The following is an 18,836-nucleotide window of genomic DNA, read 5'->3' as shown; positions in this document are numbered from 1 at the left end:
GACCTCTTTTGGCGCGCAGTTTTCGGGCGTTGTGGGCTTGTGGCGGGATGGTCGACAAAGGACCATTGACAGGTGGGCCCAGAAGCTTGTGGCGGGATGGTTGAGGAAGGACCATAGTTGGATGATTCGAAGGCAGGAAGGATTTCGAAATATTTTTTTTTCCTGAAATAAAACTTTAGAATATTATCAGCATGCTAGCTTTAGCTGGCTGCGGCTCCAACAGGGCAAATAAAATTTACTGTAGCTGTTACTTGTTGCAGCCATAGCCGTAGCGCAATAAAGTTGAAGCAACCGAACTGTCGCTCCGTCCACAAATGAATGCAACTCTTATTTTTTCAGAAGTCAAGTAATTTTAAATTTAATTAAAATTTATACAAAACAATATTGACATTTATAGTACAAAATAAGTATAATTAAATTTACCATGGAACATATTTTTATACAAAATTTATTTAAAGATATCTGTTCGTAATTTATTGTACAATTTGGTTAAATTTAAAAATTTTAACCTCTCGATAAGTGAGACTAGTATTTTTTTGACAAAGGGAGTACATTATAAAGATACCTAGAAATATGGCGCACCTTTTGGGCGCCCATAGGGCTTGTAAGCTGATAATGCAAGAAGAATAAACAATAAAAGAGTGCTTATGTTTGGTAAATGTGTTGTCTATATTAGTTCATCAAGAATCTGGTGGTAGTTGTGACGGACCAGGTTTTTAAATAGCCAATTAAGGGTAGTTAGCACCAAATCATACATCATTAAATAGAAAACCTTGAATATGCATTGTGTGTATGTGTATTTATGTGTATATGAATTTTTGCACATAAAATGACAGGTCAAATGAATCATAGAATTCGAGGTTTTTAAATACTCTTTCAAATTTTAAACAAATATGCTTTGAAAAAAATTTCTAAAATATAGCTCAAACGAATTTTTGCCCAAAACCAAAGTTATAGGTTTCAAAAAGGTGAACAACTTTTGTATTCAAAGTTTTTCGAGATGCCACACAAAAATGGGAAAAAATTTTGAATTTCGAAGCATATAGTACCTTTTCAAATGTACTCAAGTTTCAAATTTTATCTTTCAAACGAAGCCTCAAATGAACTTTTGCCCAAAATGAAAGTTGTAGATCTCGAAATTTTAAGAAAGTTTGGTATTCAAAAGTTTTACATTTGAGGCCATGTAGAAGGAGAAAAACTGAATTTACAAACTGCACTTTGGAACTTTGAGTTATTTACGAGTTTGCCCTCACTCCATCTCTCTCCTCCCTCTCTGTGTTTCACCGTGACGTCGTGCCGACGCCGTTCGCCGCCGGCCACGTGTCGTGCCCTCACCGCGTCCAGTCCCTGGCTCCTCCCGTAGCTTCACGGCCTCTCCACGTGGCACTCCCTCCCTGCGCGCACGCCGAGGACGGCCGTCGACGCGCCACGGCGACGACATGCCGAGCCGTGTCGTGCATCAATTGCTCAGCCCGCTAGCGCCCTTGCCTGGCTCTCCTCCCTTCCATTTGCTTCGCAAACGAGTCTCCTCCCTCCCCCTCTACTCTCCTCCCTGCTCCAAGCGCCAAGCCGAGCTCCCCACGGCGTCCAGAGCCGCCCGCTGCCGCCATTAGCGCCGCCTCTCGCCGGTCTTCCGCGGAACCCCCTCCTTCACCCCTCCTCGGCCTAAACCGACCACACCAACAGCTCCCTCGTGTCGCGGTGAAGCTCCCCGACCACTCCTCGCCCTCTCTCCCTCGCCGGAGCGGCGCCGCCGCGGTCCAGACCGCCGTCGTCCGCCCCTCTCCGTGGAGCCACCGCTGCAGGCCACCATCTCGAGCCCCAAGACCTTCTAGAAGTAGTCCTCGGTCCCCTCTCGCTTTTCCCCAGTGGGGCCCCCACCACCAGAGCCTCTCTTCGCCGGGAAAAGCCGCGCCCTCCCTCCTATGTTCCTCACCCGACCAGGGACCCACGCTGAGAAGAAAACAGAAATCCAGGGGTCCAAGTGTCAAAACGACAGGAACTATAGAATTCAAAAGCTGCGAATTTTGAATATACCTAGAAAATCATAGAAAAATAAGTAAAATACAAATAAAAATGTTTTGGAATCCTTGCAACAAGACCTACAACTTTTGTTACATCCACTTTTGCATTTGACCAATAGTTTTATCTCTATATTAAATATTAGTTTTATCCACATTTGTATGTATCTCAAGTTATATCCATTATATTTAGTTTATTTTTGGACAGTGTGCTATACCCTAGATGAATAGCTTACTGTAAAAATTTGAGTACATTTTGACAAATCTAGCTATATGTTTCATTAGATCTTGGTTTATGCCTTTGTTAAATAGAATTAAATTCATAGGGTTCTATACTAATTTTATTGAGCTAAAATTTTTACAACAGCCTTACATTTGTTTCTAGATGCTATAGAAAAATTTTGGGAACTTTTAGTAATGTATAACTAGTCCTTTTGATTTATTCATGAATAAATTTTGTAAATCAAAAACCCTAGTTTCCTTCATTAGAAAAATCTCATATTTTTACTAGAGCTTGGTTTTCAGAACATGATCATTCCTGTAAAATTTTAGCCACTGAAACTAAGTAGTTTACTCTGTAGATTTGTAGTTAGATAAATGCCTAGAAAAAGAATCTTAATTCTCATGCTTGCTGTGTAGCTCTTTTAATCCTGAAAACTTTACCACAATCTCATCTTAAGGAATTTAACCTACTGGTCAAATTTCATTACCAGCATTTACATTTCCTAGCCCGGAGAATTATTTTTGTGTAGAAATGCTTTTTCTGTACTAATATAAAAGAAAAACAAAACACCCAGCTCTTTTATGAGTTAGTATAGATAAAATTTCTACTCTATAAATGACTGCCCAGGAGATGTTAATTAAGAAGTTCACATCCAAACTCACATCATGTTGGACTACAACTTTATCGTGAAGGAAAAATAATAACATTTACATTGTTGAGCAACTCGAAACTGTGCATTCATACATATGTATTGTTGCATTTCATTTAGGTATGATAGATGAATCACGTGAAGGACGCGACGTTGGATTCGAGCCAGAAGACGGTGAATGGTGGACACATCTAGAAGATGGACGGATGGATCCCAATGTACACGACCGAAGGAAGATGTTCGCCGAGCAGTTGTTCTCTAACTAACACTGACTTAGTGTTAATTCCAGACAAGCCCTGGAGCATGTCCTATCTATTTTAACATTTATGCAACTTATTATTATTCCTATCTACTTGTGCATTTAAGTTTATAGTAGTTGCTTGAAACCTTAGTTGCATGATCTTAGGTACATATGCTTGAACACTAGTATGTGTAGGTCGCTAGTTGGCTAGGCTAATGGTTCGGTAGAAGTCGAGTGATTTCCTGTCACTCGCGAGAATTATAGGAGTTGAATGTTTACTACATACTGCAACTATAAGGCTCACGGGCGGGGCTGTGGTACTTGTGATGCCCCGTCTGTTTAGTGAAAATGGATAAGGCCGCAGTATGTGGTAGTGGTGGTTAACCTTTTGAACGTACTAACCACATGCCGAGAAATATGGTAATCGGTAAGCTTAAGTACATGATCGGCCCGGCGAGTGGACTTTACTTTCACCCTCTTTGAACTGGGTTCACATGCGGCCACATGCGAGTACAAGAAGGCGCACGCCGGGCGTGGATTCTTGTAGTCGAGGTGGGTGACCCTGATCCACAACCCGGAAAGAAAGGGGAAAAGTCGTGTGGGGGACTTGGTTCCCATACGTGTGTGTTAGGTCTGCCTGGCCAGGTTAACAAATTCGATTCGAATCGTCCGCTTCTCACGATTTGGGACTGCTTAACCCTTTTGCCACATAGAGTAAGAATTAAAAAATGATGATGATGAATATGGTTGGTTGCATGATGAAAGATAATTGTTTCCCACCATGTATGCTATTGGATAGATGCTCACATAGAATGGTTAATTGAACTAGAATTTGAAAGCTAAAACCTGAAATTAAGGATCTACTCTTTACTGCTTTTCGGCAAAACAAACCCCTCCAGCCAGAAGCCTTGCATGTCTAGATTAAGGGCTAAGTATGCCCTTAGTCGGGTAAGCCTTACTGAGTATTAGTATACTCAGTCTTGCTTGTGGCTTTGTTTTTCAGGTGGTACAGCTGAGGATGTGATTGATGTCATGTACGGGCTTCATCATGACGTCTTCTATCGTCGCTAGACTATTGTGTATTTTTTTTGCTGCACTTAAACTCTGTTGTACTTTTGTAAACTCAAACTCGGTTTGTAATATTAATCATCAGTTTTCATACTCTGTACTATAAAATTTGTGGAACGTTATATTCTCTGGACTGCTTTGTCGATCCTGTTTCAAGTGGTTTAATCGGGATTTTACCCGACAGCACTGCCGGATTACTCCGTTTTAAGTGCGTGTTAACCCTGATTGTCGTTTTGATGATGGTTAGCGCACTTAAGCCGGATTAATTTAGACGGGACTGCCACAATAGTCTATCTCTATTCCTCTTGCTTATCCTCTATTGGCTAACCATGGTCCTATTTGGATGCATGGGTTATTTTTTATCCATCCCTCAAAGCTCAAATAACGTTATAGGGAGCCAAACAGGTGGGTTATTCTGTGGCTATTTGAAAATAACCCACACCCCAAAAATATCCCTACCAAGAGGTGTTATTTGGGTTATTTTGAGTGGTGTCTACTGCAGCTAGAGAGAGATAATGAGCTCCAATGATTGAGAAAGTGCATTAAATGCCCTAGAGATAATGAGCTCCAATGATTGAGAAAGTGCATTAAATGCCAAATAACCCTTGGATCCAAACAGCTCAAGAGTTATTTTGGTGGAGAGCTATTTCTATGGGCTAAAGAATAGTCTAAAAAATAACCTTGGATTACTTGTCCAAACAGGGCCTATGTTTTTTTTTGAGATAGCTGGTAATGCACATGGAATGGAAATTAAATTCATGTTTTATCCTTTAAACCAGATTGGTTCGCATCTTCTCCATTCCCCAGAACCAAATTGGTTCGCATTTTTTCCATTCTCCAGCATGCTTGCCTTCTCCTTCTCCTCCTCGAACAGCATCCGTTTTGCATTTTTCTACTTCTTTCCCAATTGTCACTGGCTTACACGGACTTGTCACCTCTACCTCCTCCCTTCTGTCCTTCTGAGTATTTGCCCCATTCCCATCCTCCGACCTCCTCCATGACGGCGCATCACTACCCGAACATCTGTCTCTACCTCCACCCTAGCTTCCCCTACTTCCATTCCCCCCTACACGCCACGGCGCCACAGATCGGCCACCCTGAAACGATCACTGCTTCCTTCTTCCCCTCTCCTTTTTCCCCAGGATGAAACGCAAACTCCTGCTATACTGCTGAGCCTCGTGTTGATTCAGCCTTGTCTCACATACCTTGTCCGTGTGCCCTATGATGCCACATGTGTAGAAGTCAGGGAGGAACTCATACACCAACGGACACCATACTGGTTTGTCATCCTTTCCAACAAAGAGCATCACTCCCCTCATCAAAGGTTTCCGTATATCCAGTCGTACCTTGATCCTCAGGAACTGCCCAACACCAGTTGTTCTATTCATCTCGCCCAATGGCATTTTCATAGCCCGCACCCAGATCTGAATATAGGAGAAATCCATCTCCTCCAGCAACTTAGATTCATCATATTTCGCCATGACCACGAGGTCCTTACCAAACATCCAAGGCCCATCATCTAGGGGTCGCCTCTTCCCCGACGCCTGCAAGAACGTGAAAAGGAAATAGTTGCCGCCAAGATCTTTGCAGGTAAACCCTCTGATTGGACACCAAATCTTGCCTAGCGCTTGAGCCAAACCCTCCGCGCCACTGGCTTCTTGGCCAGAACCTTGCTGATCGCCGTGGACCCACCGAGTTAGCCCTAGATGTCCACCCCCACCGATCCTGATGCCCTTTTTCTCCGCCTCCAACAGACGCATGCACTGCATCATCCCCTCCATCGACTCCATCCTGACGTCGCACCAGCCTCGCTAACCGCCGCCTTGGACTACGATCGGCGGTGAGAGAACTTCCAAAACCCTAGGTTAGCAGATCTTGGCTCGGCTCCGAAACGGAGGATTTGACGTGGACACAACCGGTGATTTAGGACGTGGACTCACGATCCTAGGAAGGGAATCCAGATCAGGAACAGAGGGAGAGGAAGAAACGAGAACTACTGAAGCCTAGTCACCACCCACCTCGAGTCGCCCAGTCGCCGAGGACCCGACATTAATGTGGCACTCTCGATAACTGTGTGATGATACTTCCCACTGAGACGGCCTTCGGGCATGTACAACATTGCAGACGGTTGCTGTCTTTTTGTCACAAACAGACAGCTGAACAGACAGATTATACAATGAGTTGTCTATTTAACTGTCTGTAGGGTGATTAATTCATCCATTGACACACAAACTCATGGTGATCCAATGCATAATTGATCTTTGTAGCCATTTTGTTGCATACATGAGAGAATGCATAATATATTCAAATAATTTGTATGACTCTTAAAATAAGCATGTATAATATATCAATTCAGTTCACACAACATTAAAATAGATCAATTCAGTTCACACAACATGAAAATCTATCATATCAGATGGCACATCAATAGCCATTGGTTCAAAATGCATCACAATAACCGCAACATATATATTGATGAGGCACTTTCAGACTTGTTTTTCAGCCTTGATTGACATGCACAGCTTCTTCCTTTCACACTTGAATTCTAGACTTCACACCATCTTCTCGAGAGCAACACATCAACTTGCATTATAACAGATCAACATATCAGCCAGAATTTCAGAAATGACACTTGTTGACAGAAGTATAACAGAGCAGCCTACACTTGTTGACACTTGTTGACGGAATGTGCGGTCTTACAATTGATTATATGCATTCTATTGTAATACATATAGTTTAATGTATCATTTTGTTGCACTAAATTTCATCAGTGAACATGTTCCATCCACCATTAAGCATTGACAATTTTGGCACCAAAACATGAATTCAGTTGCTACATAACTGGACTTAAAACTGACATTGAAACAAGGCCATGCCTCAGTCCAAATGTCACTAGTCTCAGAACTGAATGAATAACATTTTACCTTGTATCCAAGTACTTGGATAAATGTCAGGCATTACAATAGCATTTTCTCTCATACCCTTTTCAAAATAGATGGGAAAATGGCAAGAACAAATTCTACCTAGACGGCTGATGGGACAAATTCTACCTAAATGGCTATGAAGTGCCCTTTCATGTTAAGTAAAGGGGGCAATGTACAAGGAGAAGAAATAATCTGTGCTAATTCATATGAAGTGGTCTTTCTGCAGAAAAGGTCTTCACAAAAAAGCTCATTTAGTGTCAAATATACTTATGACAAGAACAGATAGCATCATAGCAAGAACACATGAGGGTAACTACACAATCATCCCAGCCCCACCCAAAAAGAAGTTAAAGTGGTAGAGGCCCTAGTGATCTGCTCATATTAATATTTAGTTTAGTAATGCTACGACCCTTGACGTTTTATGGAGAGAAAAATGTCAACAGATGTACTACTTCCTCGGCATCAGGTCTCATTTGTATTTTATAACATCATCAGATTATAGCAAACCAATACTAATCATTTGGTAACCATAATCAGTTCCCAGAAAAAAACAATAGTGATGGATTTTTAACAACAATAGTGATGCAATGCTTTTACTGTATAACCAGAAAGATCACCATGCCTTTGTCCAGTGGTTCCTCTGAGCAATTTTGACCCAAATTAAGAGCAAGATTGAGTTAGAATCAATACCATGTTGCAGGATCTGAAGATAGCATCCATGGTTGAGACAAAGGGCTGCTGCCGAACAAGCAGCTGGCACCATTGAAGAAGCAATTTCTGTCAGCCAATGAAATCGGAGGAGTACATGCTGAAGATGCGCTTGCTTCGTTCTGCTCCAGCGCATGGCCGGCGCGGCCGGAACTCATCTGCTTCGGCGCCGCCGCAGCTCCCCCGTGGCCTTCCGCTTCTGCTCCGGTGTCGCCGCCGCAGCTTCCCCCGTGGCCTTTCGCTTCTGCAACGCCACCTTGGCCCTCCGCTCCCCTTGCGCCTCTGCCTTAAGCAGCTCCCGCGCCGCCGCCGACGACAGCTTCTGGTCCTGCTGCATGGTGTGGCCACCGCCGCAGCTGCCGCTAGCTTCTCTTCCTGCAGCTAGGGTTAGTCGACGGGGATTTGGGGGATATTTCAGTGGCGCTTCGAGGGGGATTTGGCGCGAGATTTGCCGCGCAGGAAGCGAAAATCATCTGCGCGCATCGGATCCGCGTCGCCGACGACGAACGGGAACGGATCATACAACGGGGGCGCGGACTCGTCGATTGGCTTTGGAGCACGCACCGGTGCGGCTAGTCGAACGAGACGACGGCTTCGCTCGTTTTCTTCATTTAATGAGCGTTGGGAGGGTGTTTTTGCAAAAAGAATCTACATGTCGACGGATGCTGGCTAACCGTTGTATTAGCCCTTAGACAATGACAGCAATGACATATTGACCCCACGGAGAAATTTCGATATTTAACCCTAACTTCGCAGGCCTCACGTGTTCTAACACTACGTTCGCAAACCTTTCGAAATTTGACATCGTGCCTGCGAAGTGCTTCGAAACAGGGGTTTTTCACCTATTTTCTATTTTCCCTCTATTTCCATTAATCTTTCCCTTTCCCAGCCATCCTAAAAAGACCTATCTACCCTTTGCCTTATACACTTGAATCGATCAGGAGGGATCGAAGCCATCATTCTCCGTACTTCAGACTACAGATCTTACAGCCTTGTTTTTTCAAGTGGACTGATGTTGTTTTCCCCCAAAAAAATTTTGACAGCATATGGCCATAATTTTTTGATTTAGGGATGACAAGTTGCATGATATATATATATATATATATATATATATATATATAAAACATACAAATAACACATAAACATTGCAATATATGTAGCATTAGGGGCCTCCTAAATAGCACATAAACACATGGTCACAACATCATCCAGTTCCACAAAAGCAGCCATGAAACATAGTATTGGGGTTCATGGTTTCCCAACAAAACAGCAAGACAAGTTTAGCTAAACATAACAGTTTTGCATGAAGAACATCATTTTTTTGCCTTCCTTGGAGTGATCTTCTTCTTCACAGCTAATTGCTTCCTCCGAAGGGGGGTGACTGCAGTAGTAGGAGTGGGCGCAGTAGTAGTAGGAGAGGTCGTAGCAGTAGTGGCTTCACCTTCCATGGTTAATGCCAGCTGCCTGAAAACAGTAGAGAATTTGCAATGTAGAGATGACAACTCATAGACATGAAATTTTAATCTTATTAATTTGTTAAATATCTGACCTTCGAGTCATAGGACCAGGACTTGTGGTGATAGTAGTTCTCTGTATGTTGGCACAAGGACTTGTTTGGACTTCCAAGCTTAAAGCAGTTTGGCTACAAAAATCAGGTAACGTGAAGCTATGAAAAAAGTAGAAACAGTAGGGATAAGTCAAGAAAAAATTCAGATATGTATCACCTCCTTGTGACAGGACCATGACTGTTGGTCATAGAAAAAATATGTCCACCAGCTTGCGGTTCAGCAGCATTACTTGTCCACCATGCTGCTGATCCTGCACAAGCAGCGACAAGTAATGCTGCTGAACCGCAAGCTGGTGGACATATTTTTTCTATGACCAACAGTCATGGTCCTGTCACAAGGAGGTGATACATATCTGAATTTTTTCTTGACTTATCCCTACTGTTTCTACTTTTTTCATAGCTTCACGTTACCTGATTTTTGTAGCCAAACTGCTTTAAGCTTGGAAGTCCAAACAAGTCCTTGTGCCAACATACAGAGAACTACTATCACCACAAGTCCTGGTCCTATGACTCGAAGGTCAGATATTTAACAAATTAATAAGATTAAAATTTCATGTCTATGAGTTGTCATCTCTACATTGCAAATTCTCTACTGTTTTCAGGCAGCTGGCATTAACCATGGAAGGTGAAGCCACTACTGCTACGACCTCTCCTACTACTACTGCGCCCACTCCTACTACTGCAGTCACCCCCCTTCGGAGGAAGCAATTAGCTGTGAAGAAGAAGATCACTCCAAGGAAGGCAAAAAAATGATGTTCTTCATGCAAAACTGTTATGTTTAGCTAAACTTGTCTTGCTGTTTTGTTGGGAAACCATGAACCCCAATACTATGTTTCATGGCTGCTTTTGTGGAACTGGATGATGTTGTGACCATGTGTTTATGTGCTATTTAGGAGGCCCCTAATGCTACATATATTGCAATGTTTATGTGTTATTTGTATGTTATATATATATATATATATATATCATGCAACTTGTCATCCCTAAATCAAAAAATTATGGCCATATGCTGTCAAAATTTTTTTGGGGGAAAACAACATCAGTCCACTTGAAAAAACAAGGCTGTAAGATCTGTAGTCTGAAGTACGGAGAATGATGGCTTCGATCCCTCCTGATCGATTCAAGTGTATAAGGCAAAGGGTAGATAGGTCTTTTTAGGATGGCTGGGAAAGGGAAAGATTAATGGAAATAGAGGGAAAATGGAAAATAGGTGAAAAACCCTGTTTCGAAACACTTCGCAGGCACAATGTCAAATTTCGAAAGGCTTGCGAACGTAGTGTTAGAACACGTGAGGCCTGCGAAGTTAGGGTTAAATATCGAAATTTCTCGACCCCACGAGCTGACAGCGGAGAGGATCACTGAGCCCAGGAAAATTACAGATTTGCCACGCACATACGATGCTTCCACCGCTCACCGGATCACCGCCGTGCTGCTCCACACCAGTGACACCACACTACGCGCTTCTCGGCTCCCGTGCCCCCAGGGCCCACCCGCCGGGCCTCCTCACCCGCCGCGAGCGGCGGCGCTCTACCCCCAAACCTTACGCGATTCCGCGGCGGAGCGGGGCGGAGAGGCGGCAATGGAGTACAGGAGGGTGAAGGATCAGGTAAATCCCATGTCTAGATTAGCAACCGCAAAGGGTCTCAAACCTCGAGAGTAATTTATCAGATTCAATGCGCACCTCCTATTTAGGTCTTCTGTAGCTTCTTCGATTAGGAGAATCTCTCCCCCTTGCCCCCCTTCCCCTTAAGGATTTTTCCTCGACTCTTTTTGCAGTATTGGCTTCTCCTAGGGTTCGTAATCTACTGGGAATCGGTCCCTGGGCGGTAGATTTCTGTAACTGTCGTTGTTTGTAGGTGTTTGCTGAGTAGGGTTGCTAATCCAATGGCCATGGTGAATGTGCGTGAGATTGACATGCTTGCAAATAATGTCTGGGGGAAGTCTCATCTTCCATATGCTGATAATTGCTATTGGCGATGCTGACGATTAGACTGTATCGTTCTCTCAGATTGGCATGCGTTCTGCTCGTTCTGGTATGACTTTAGAATACATGATTGCATTTCCAGCGACCCCAGTATGTGATATTGGTTAGTTTGGAGACGATTTGAACTGCAGAGGCAAGCAATTGTGTTTGCACTGTCTAATAGCTTGCTAGAATAATGTTCTGGGCCTAGAGTGAAGTTACAAGTCCGTTTCGGTACTTCCCAGAGTAACTAACTTCAGCTTTATGTTTACTGCATAGCTGAGTAGGGAGGGAAAAAATAGTTCACTACCTGATAACGGGCTGGCTGCTTGCAAAGTCAAAACTATCGGAACGCAGTCCAAACCTAAAAACATAGTGACTCAGTGTCAGCTCATTCAATGTTCTAGGTTCGATCACTGATGATGTCGATGACTGCTCAAACTTGGAATTGTATCCTTTTCCTTCTGTTTTTGGAGCACTGCAGTGTACATATAGCACAGTTAACTACTTCAATTGTAAGTTGAAGACACAACTGATGGTTCACAAAATGGTGTATCTGTTACTAAACACTAACAGGATGAACTAGACTGGATTTGAATGTGCAATTCACGATATGTAGGGTTTCCACTGGAATTGACCAATTTTGATCCAGTTCTTATCTCCCTTAAGTAACTATATGAAAAGAAAATGAGCACTAACTAGCTTGGCTGTTGCTTTGATTTGTTTTTATTCACGATGCCAACCCTTTATTTCATCTCTATGTCTTCTGTTCCTGAAGGAGAGTTATGATGATTTATCTCAGAAGGATGTAGAAAGTCTTAGTGGGAGGTCACTATCCAGTGCAAACGGTAAGTTAGTCATACATTCTAAACACTCTTTTATTATTTGTACAGTGTAGAACTTATTGTTGATTCTTTCAGCTACAGCTACTGGTCTCAGCTCTGTAGGTGGTGCAAAAGGCAAGTCTAGTTGGAAGCTAAAGTAAGTGCTGATTCCCTCAACCTCACTTTACAATCACTTACTTCCTTCAATATTATTTTACCTTGTATTTTTACGTTGTGATAGGTCTGTTGTTACTCTTGCATTGACGCTGCTAACAAGTTCTCAGGCAATATTAATTGTGTGGTCAAAAAGAGCTGGAAAGTATGAATATAGTGTCACAACAGCTAATTTTTCGGTGAGAAAATTATGTCTTAAGATGTATATTATATGTGTTGAGATTGCCTATCTATTTGCATGAACCAATGTGCCCACTGAAATGTCAGGTTTTCTCCTTTTGTTCTTTCTATACAATCTTATGTTAGTAATTTTTGTCTGCATATGTCAAGGTCGAGGCTTTAAAATGCCTTCTATCACTAGCTGCTCTTTCTAGGACATGGAACCGCCATGGTGTTGCTGATGATAATAGGTGAGGGCTGCATTTCTGCAACTGTGTTACTCATACTCAATTTCTGCATTTCATGAGTGTATAATTATGTAGTTTTACATTAGGCTGGAGTATATCGTTATGTCTGATTTACCAGTTCAAGTCAATTAACATGACGTGGTCTTACGTTCCAAAGAAATTTACAACTTATGATTTTATTATTTTTTCAGGTTAACTACATCTTTTGATGAAGTCAGTGTATATCCGATTCCAGCTATTCTTTACATGGTGAAGAACTTATTGCAGGTACGTGTGGTACTTCTGTGATACAGTCAATTTCATTTCATGATGTTTAGCATGATGACATACCCATCCTTTTGCTGTTATCTGCCAGTACTATATCTTTGCTTATGTGGACGCACCAGCTTACCAGATCTTGAAGAACCTGAATATCATCAGCACTGGTGTCTTGTACCGCATCATTTTGAAGAAAAAGTTAGTATCCTCCGAGCAGCTGCAAATTATCGTTAGATTGTGCTTCCTGTAGGCAGGGAGCCCTAAAAAGCACGATTGCAGTTTGTTTTGTTGATTCCATTATGGTTTGGCTTGGATTAGAGGCAGAATTAGAATTTCAAATCTTTAGGCCTATGGCAGATACCAGAGTTGAGAGAAAAGAAATATCGCTCTGTGTTATTGGCTTTCTAGCTGATCACAACTTTTGTTTTCTTTACCTCCTTCCTGGAACTTCTCACAATCTTTGCTTCACCAGTACTTTTTCCCTATCTTCAGTCTTTCACTGTGTGCATATGTATATTCAGTGTCTTCCCTGTCCTTTCAGATTAAGTGAAATCCAGTGGGCAGCATTTATTCTTCTATGTGCTGGTTGCACGACAGCTCAACTTAATCCTTCGTAAGCACTAAGCAATATTCCACTTCAATTCCCTCCCTACCTTACATTGTCTAGTCATCATTTGGTCATTTAATGAAATATAGTTTTGACTAGTTGAAATGTTTTTTGTCCTTTTTTTAGATCTGACCATGTGCTTCAAACTCCTATTCAAGGTTGGATGATGGCGATTGTGAGTTGTAAAAGAAGATATATTCACTTTCATTTAGATTACTGTTGGAAGTATTTCCCTCGCCTTGCTGAATTGGTCATTCTCTTGCAGGTGATGGCTCTTTTAAGTGGTTTTGCTGGGGTATATATAGAAGTATGCCTTGTTGCTCTTTGTTTCTCTTCTTGTAAATATCTGACATTCTGACTGTAAGTGAATTCATTTGGTGTAAAACATTAGGAAAGGTTTTTATTTATCTTTGGACATGGCAGGCTATCATTAAAAAACGGCCATCAAGAAACATTAACGTGCAGAACTTTTGGCTATACATTTTTGGGGTGATCTTCAATCTAGTTGCAATTTGTGTTCAGGATTATGATGCCGTCATGAATAAGTTAGTGCTTATGGAAACTACTAAACTCTTATGTTGCCTTTACTAGAATTCATGTATTTAACTTTGACTTATGCTATCTGACACAGAGGCTTTTTCCATGGGTATTCATTCATCACAGTTTTGATGATTCTGAACCATGCACTGAGGTACAAACAATGAAACAACTAACAGTTTTAACTTCATTTTGTCACCTAATCAAGTAGCTTACACTGGTTTCATTTGCCATGTAGTGGAATTGCTGTTTCAATGGTGATGAAATATGCTGATAACATAGTCAAGGTATGTGCCACTTGTGTTTATTCCTGAACATCACTTATGATGCTACTGAAGTTGATTAACTCGATTCATGTGCAGCCCACTAGGGCCTGACTACTGTTTATATATGGCATTATAGCCCATACACAGCTACCGTTGCAGCTACCGTTGCAACATGTGAGTGTGGCAGGGACATTAGTTAGTATTAGGTCAATTAGCAGGGGTTAATAGGAAGTTAGAGCTGTGGAGACGCACGTTAGAGTCGAAAGGGTGACTTCGTAGGACCAAGACTGAGTACATGATGTGCGATTTCAGCGCATCTAGGCATGAGGGTGGTGACATTAGTCTCGATGGGCAAGTGGTGGCCCAGAAGGACACTTTTCGGTATTTAGGTTTGATGCTACAAAGGGATGGCGACATTGATGAAGATGTTAGGCATAGAATCCCAGCTGGCTGGTTGAAATGGCGTCAAGCTTCTGGTATCCTCTGTGACAGGAGGGTGCCACAAAAGCTAAAAAGTAAGTTCTATAGGACAACGATTCGCCCGGCGATGTTATACGGTGCTGAATGTTGGCTTACAAAAAGGCGACATGTCCAGCAACTGAGTGTAGCAGAGATGCGGATGTTGCGGTGGTCCTGCGGGCACACAAGGAGGGATACAGTCCGAAACGAAGTTATTCGGGAAAGGGTAGGGGTGGCACCAATTGAGGAGAAATTTACCCAACATCAGTTGAGATGGTTTGGATATGTCTAACGGAGGCCTCCGGAGGCGCCGGTGTGTAGTGGGGTGCTAAAGCGTGTCGATAAGGTAAAGAGGGGTAGAGGTAGACCTAAACTGACTTGGGACGAGTCGGTTAAGAGAGACCTTAAAGATTGGGATATCTCTGAGGAGGTAGCTTTGGATAGGAGCACTTGAAGACTAGCTATCAACGTGCCTGAACCGTGACATTTGTATCTTTTGGGTTTCATCTCTAGCCTACCCCAACTTGCTTGGGACAAAAGGCTATATTGTTGTTGTTGTTGTTGCTGCTATCACTAAGGTTTCCTTTTAGATAGTTCATATGAGTTAGGCTCTAGCCCCTCTATCTGAGGTCACTGTCATCATTTGTCATGGGTGTCGTGTCCAAGCCGCCGGAGCAGTAGGGCTAGACCCTGCCCTCTAGCGTGTCTCTACCCTAATGATCCAATACCCATGACATCATTTTAATTAAGCAAGTAGAAAGATGAAAATAAGTCTCCAGTCTAAGGATTCAAACACCCTGCTAACTCCCTATGTTTCAGTTTTCATCATCCATCTAGTTCTTTGTTCTGTGTTTGCCCTGTTATTGTCAAAGGGTAACAAGTTGAGGGTTGGATAAGGGCATTTCAAGGAAGTTACTTGTAGCAGGCTAGCAGCAAACTACTTTGATACTCAATACATTGTTGATGCATATCTTTTATTGTTTTGCTGTTTTTTTAAACTTGCAAGTTTCTGTTTGTTCTTTTGGGTAGCAAGACAACTACCCTGACTCTACCAAGTGCTTTATCATTAGCTTAAACAGTAAAATTTATAGCACTTGAACAATGTTTTAAATTGCGGGCTATACAACTTAGCGGAGGTCCGGTCCGGACGCTATAACCGCTATAGTGGCACTGTAGCGCCGCTATCCTTTCCACTGCATCTGCATCCGTGGCCACAAGCTCCCTTCCCTCATCTCATCTGCGCTCTGCCTTCCCTCCTCGATCCATTCACCCCTCTCACATGGGCTCTCTCTTCCATCCTCAATCTGCTGCAAAGCCTGAAGCCTGCACCCGTGGCCACAAGCTCCCTTCCCTTGTCTCGCATGCGCTCCAGGGACAATGCGGGGACATCGAATAGCGAGGCAGGTGCGTTGGGGCAGTGCTGTGGACTGCATCTGCTGCGGGAAGAATTGGGGAACTGCCGGCGCGGGGGCAGGGACGGAGGCCGAAGACGCCGCGGTGGCGGCGGAGATGGAGAAGGGGAGCTGCTGTGCAGGAGCCTCGGCGCGGCCGCCGCCGCGGGTTGAAGAAGTCCTGCGCGGAGGTGGCAGCGAAGTCCGGCATCTCGGCATGGGGGCCACCGAGCTGAGCAGAGCGGGGGCCGCCGGACCGAGCAGCGCGACAAGCATGCTGCAGATGAGCGGCGCCTTGGTGAGATGTCGACGCCGAGCTGTGCCTCGAGCTGGCGCACCATGGAGTCTGCTGGCCCGGTATCCCGCCGCCGCCCTACACGCAGCGGACGATGAGTTACATTTAGCGACGCTAATTACTCCATCCGCTATGACAGTTAGCGCTGCTAATTACTGCAATTGCGCCCGTAGCTCTGTTAGCGATGAAACCATGCATATCGTAGCATGATATTTGCTGGGCCGCTATAGCGGCGCTAAATGACCGCTATAGCCCGCGATTTTAATCAGTGCACTTGAAACTACCTTGCGGGTTGCAAAGGGGGAATTTGTCTCTAGCCTACCCAAGCCTAACAAACCGGGCCTAAAATGTTTTGTTATTGTTGGCATTGTTGTTGTTCGGAGCAGCATAGAGCCATTAGGTGCTTGAGCCTAAAACAGATGTGTCTTTTATGTGGATGTTAAATTACTTTATTTTTGTCTTCTTAGTGCTCTTTTGTTTAACCAAGTTAATCTACTAAAGCAGTATTTGATGTAGTCGATGATATAACTTATGTATTTACAGGTTTATTCGACTTCAGTTGCAATGCTTCTGACAGCAGTTGTATCTGTCTTCTTGTTTAACTTCCATTTGTCCCTCGCATTCTTCCTTGGATCCACGTAAGTGATAATGAGAATGTCATTCCTGCTCGTGTTGATCAGAACATTCAATCTCACGATAGAATATCACAATCTTCTCAACCTGCAGGGTTGTGTCTGTCTCAGTGTACCTGCACTCTGTCGGAAAACTTCAACCACAGAAATAAGCTTAATTTAGTTGCTGGTCGCTGATTGCTCTTCGGCGGACAAGATTTCAGTCAGTCAGTCAGTAATCACTGGATAGCACTGAAAAGATTGCCCCAGATGGAGTTCAGGATTCATTCTTGGTGTGGTGCTTTGAGGCAAAATTTCAGGGAGATGGCAAAAACTCGTGGAAGCTAGAAGGCCTTGCTCTCAGTTCTTCAAAAAAAAAAATGAAGGCCTTACTCTCTATGCATATGCAACCACATTCTTAGGTACAAGGTTAAGAGCCAGAAATGTTTTGTGGTGGGGTTCTAGCTATTAACCAATTGTAGTCTCTCTTCGCTTCTATGTAGACATGTAGTTCGCTAACGGCTAACTGTATTGCACCTACTGTTTTGAAATAGCTGATGGCCTACAGATTTTGTAATGCTCAAATTCCTTTTTTTTTTATTCTAATCTACGTAGCTACCATTCTCGTATTCACCGGAGAGGAGCTTCAATCCTACAAAACACTCTGTTCCAAGGTGTAAGTCGTTTAGTTTTGTCGTGAGTTAAACTTACCTAACTTTGATGAAATTCATAGAAAATCACACAAACATCTACACCGTCAAAATAGTTTTGTTAAATTCACTAATAAAATATAATATTTTTTTTATAAATTTGGTCAAAGTTGGAGTCTTGCTTAACACAAAACTAAAACAACTTATATTTTAGAACGTGATAGCCGAAATTAAGGAATCACATTGGCCGTTCGGCATTATGGTGAAATAGATTTCAGCATTTCACTCGGACGGTGTCTGCTGTTAATTTGTATTCCCTTCGTCCCAAAAAAATGCAATCACCGGTTCTCGAAGAGAAACTGTTTTAAATTTGACCAAATTTGTATAAAAATTACAAAAGTTTATGTCTCCAAATAGATTTAATATAAAAATACATTACATAATTAATCTAACGATGTCTATTTTGTAACATAAACGATAATACTATTTTGTATAAATTTGATCAAAATTTAAATAGTTTGACTTCTAAGGCAGCGAGAGTTTGCATTCTTTTTGGGACAGGAGTAGGGATCACATTTGGTTTGCATTATGGAGAAATCGACTATAGATATTATAGTATTTTCAAAAATCTATGTAAAATAAGTTGGTTAGCCAAAAATAGCAAAATTGTGCTAAAAAGAGAACCAACTCGGTATCCAAACCCCCAAGCTAGCTTTCTTGGCTGAGCGGCGCGACTCGCCATCCACCTCCCGTGCAGCTCCCGTCCTCCACACCGCGCCGGCTCCTACCCGGACTTCCAGCCAGGGGCGGCGCCAGGGGTATGCCCATGTATGCCTAGTCATATCCAAAATTTAGAGAAAAATATCAATATGTATTCATAGATGTATATACTCCTTTCATTGCATAAAAATTGTAGTTTTAGAAAATTTCAAACATATTACTCATTCAAAAAAATAACTTTGTTACCCATAATTACTTCTACCAATTGTGATT

The 18,836-nt window shown here is 42.6% G+C and overlaps 1 protein-coding gene and 3 long non-coding RNA genes across 5 annotated transcripts; 2 read left to right on the top strand and 2 right to left on the bottom strand.

Annotated features, from left to right (window-relative positions):
* Nucleotides 1-6,486: 6,486 nt before the first annotated feature.
* LOC120679417 lies at nucleotides 6,487-8,471 on the bottom strand. The gene is made up of 2 exons (XR_005677175.1): nucleotides 7,817-8,471; nucleotides 6,487-6,785 (listed from the first exon to the last, which is right to left on the bottom strand). It is a non-coding gene; the product is annotated as an uncharacterized LOC120679417 (long non-coding RNA).
* A 575-nt stretch (nucleotides 8,472-9,046) lies between these two features.
* Nucleotides 9,047-9,615, bottom strand: LOC120680139. Its single transcript, XR_005677486.1, has 3 exons — nucleotides 9,559-9,615; nucleotides 9,384-9,476; nucleotides 9,047-9,298 (listed from the first exon to the last, which is right to left on the bottom strand). It is a non-coding gene; the product is annotated as an uncharacterized LOC120680139 (long non-coding RNA).
* A 71-nt stretch (nucleotides 9,616-9,686) lies between these two features.
* LOC120680162 lies at nucleotides 9,687-10,258 on the top strand. The gene is made up of 3 exons (XR_005677494.1): nucleotides 9,687-9,743; nucleotides 9,826-9,918; nucleotides 10,004-10,258. It is a non-coding gene; the product is annotated as an uncharacterized LOC120680162 (long non-coding RNA).
* Nucleotides 10,259-10,764: 506 nt separating this feature from the next.
* On the top strand, nucleotides 10,765-17,822 carry LOC120679005 (CMP-sialic acid transporter 2-like). 2 transcript variants are annotated; one of them, XM_039960489.1, is made up of 15 exons: nucleotides 10,765-11,007; nucleotides 12,143-12,212; nucleotides 12,291-12,345; nucleotides 12,430-12,541; nucleotides 12,693-12,772; nucleotides 12,961-13,036; nucleotides 13,125-13,225; nucleotides 13,569-13,640; nucleotides 13,761-13,809; nucleotides 13,900-13,941; nucleotides 14,058-14,179; nucleotides 14,266-14,325; nucleotides 14,410-14,458; nucleotides 17,126-17,220; nucleotides 17,309-17,822. In XM_039960489.1, the coding sequence occupies exons 1-15, from the start codon at nucleotides 10,981-10,983 to the stop codon at nucleotides 17,364-17,366; spliced, it is 1,068 nt and encodes a 355-aa protein (XP_039816423.1). In that variant the 5' UTR covers nucleotides 10,765-10,980; the 3' UTR covers nucleotides 17,367-17,822. The 2 variants fall into 2 exon arrangements, with proteins under 2 accessions (XP_039816423.1, XP_039816422.1); XM_039960488.1 differs by having other exon boundaries at nucleotides 10,766-11,007; nucleotides 12,285-12,345.
* The last annotated feature ends 1,014 nt before the right edge of the window (nucleotides 17,823-18,836 follow it).

Source organism: Panicum virgatum, chromosome 6N, assembly GCF_016808335.1.
Source record: "Panicum virgatum strain AP13 chromosome 6N, P.virgatum_v5, whole genome shotgun sequence".
Taxonomy (NCBI): domain Eukaryota; kingdom Viridiplantae; phylum Streptophyta; class Magnoliopsida; order Poales; family Poaceae; genus Panicum; species Panicum virgatum.
The sequence above is the reverse complement of the archived record's forward strand: the minus strand, read 5'-3'. Positions and strand labels throughout refer to the sequence as shown.

Excerpts from the sequence above, each read along its gene's own strand:
- LOC120679005 (XM_039960488.1), top strand. The coding sequence starts at position 10,981 with ATGGAGTACAGGAGGGTGAAGGATCAG. Across the intron at positions 13,942-14,057 it reads TTGCTGGGGTATATATAGAA|GCTATCATTAAAAAACGGCC; the intron begins GTATGCCTTGTT and ends TGGACATGGCAG. Across the intron at positions 14,180-14,265 it reads TATGATGCCGTCATGAATAA|AGGCTTTTTCCATGGGTATT; the intron begins GTTAGTGCTTAT and ends TATCTGACACAG.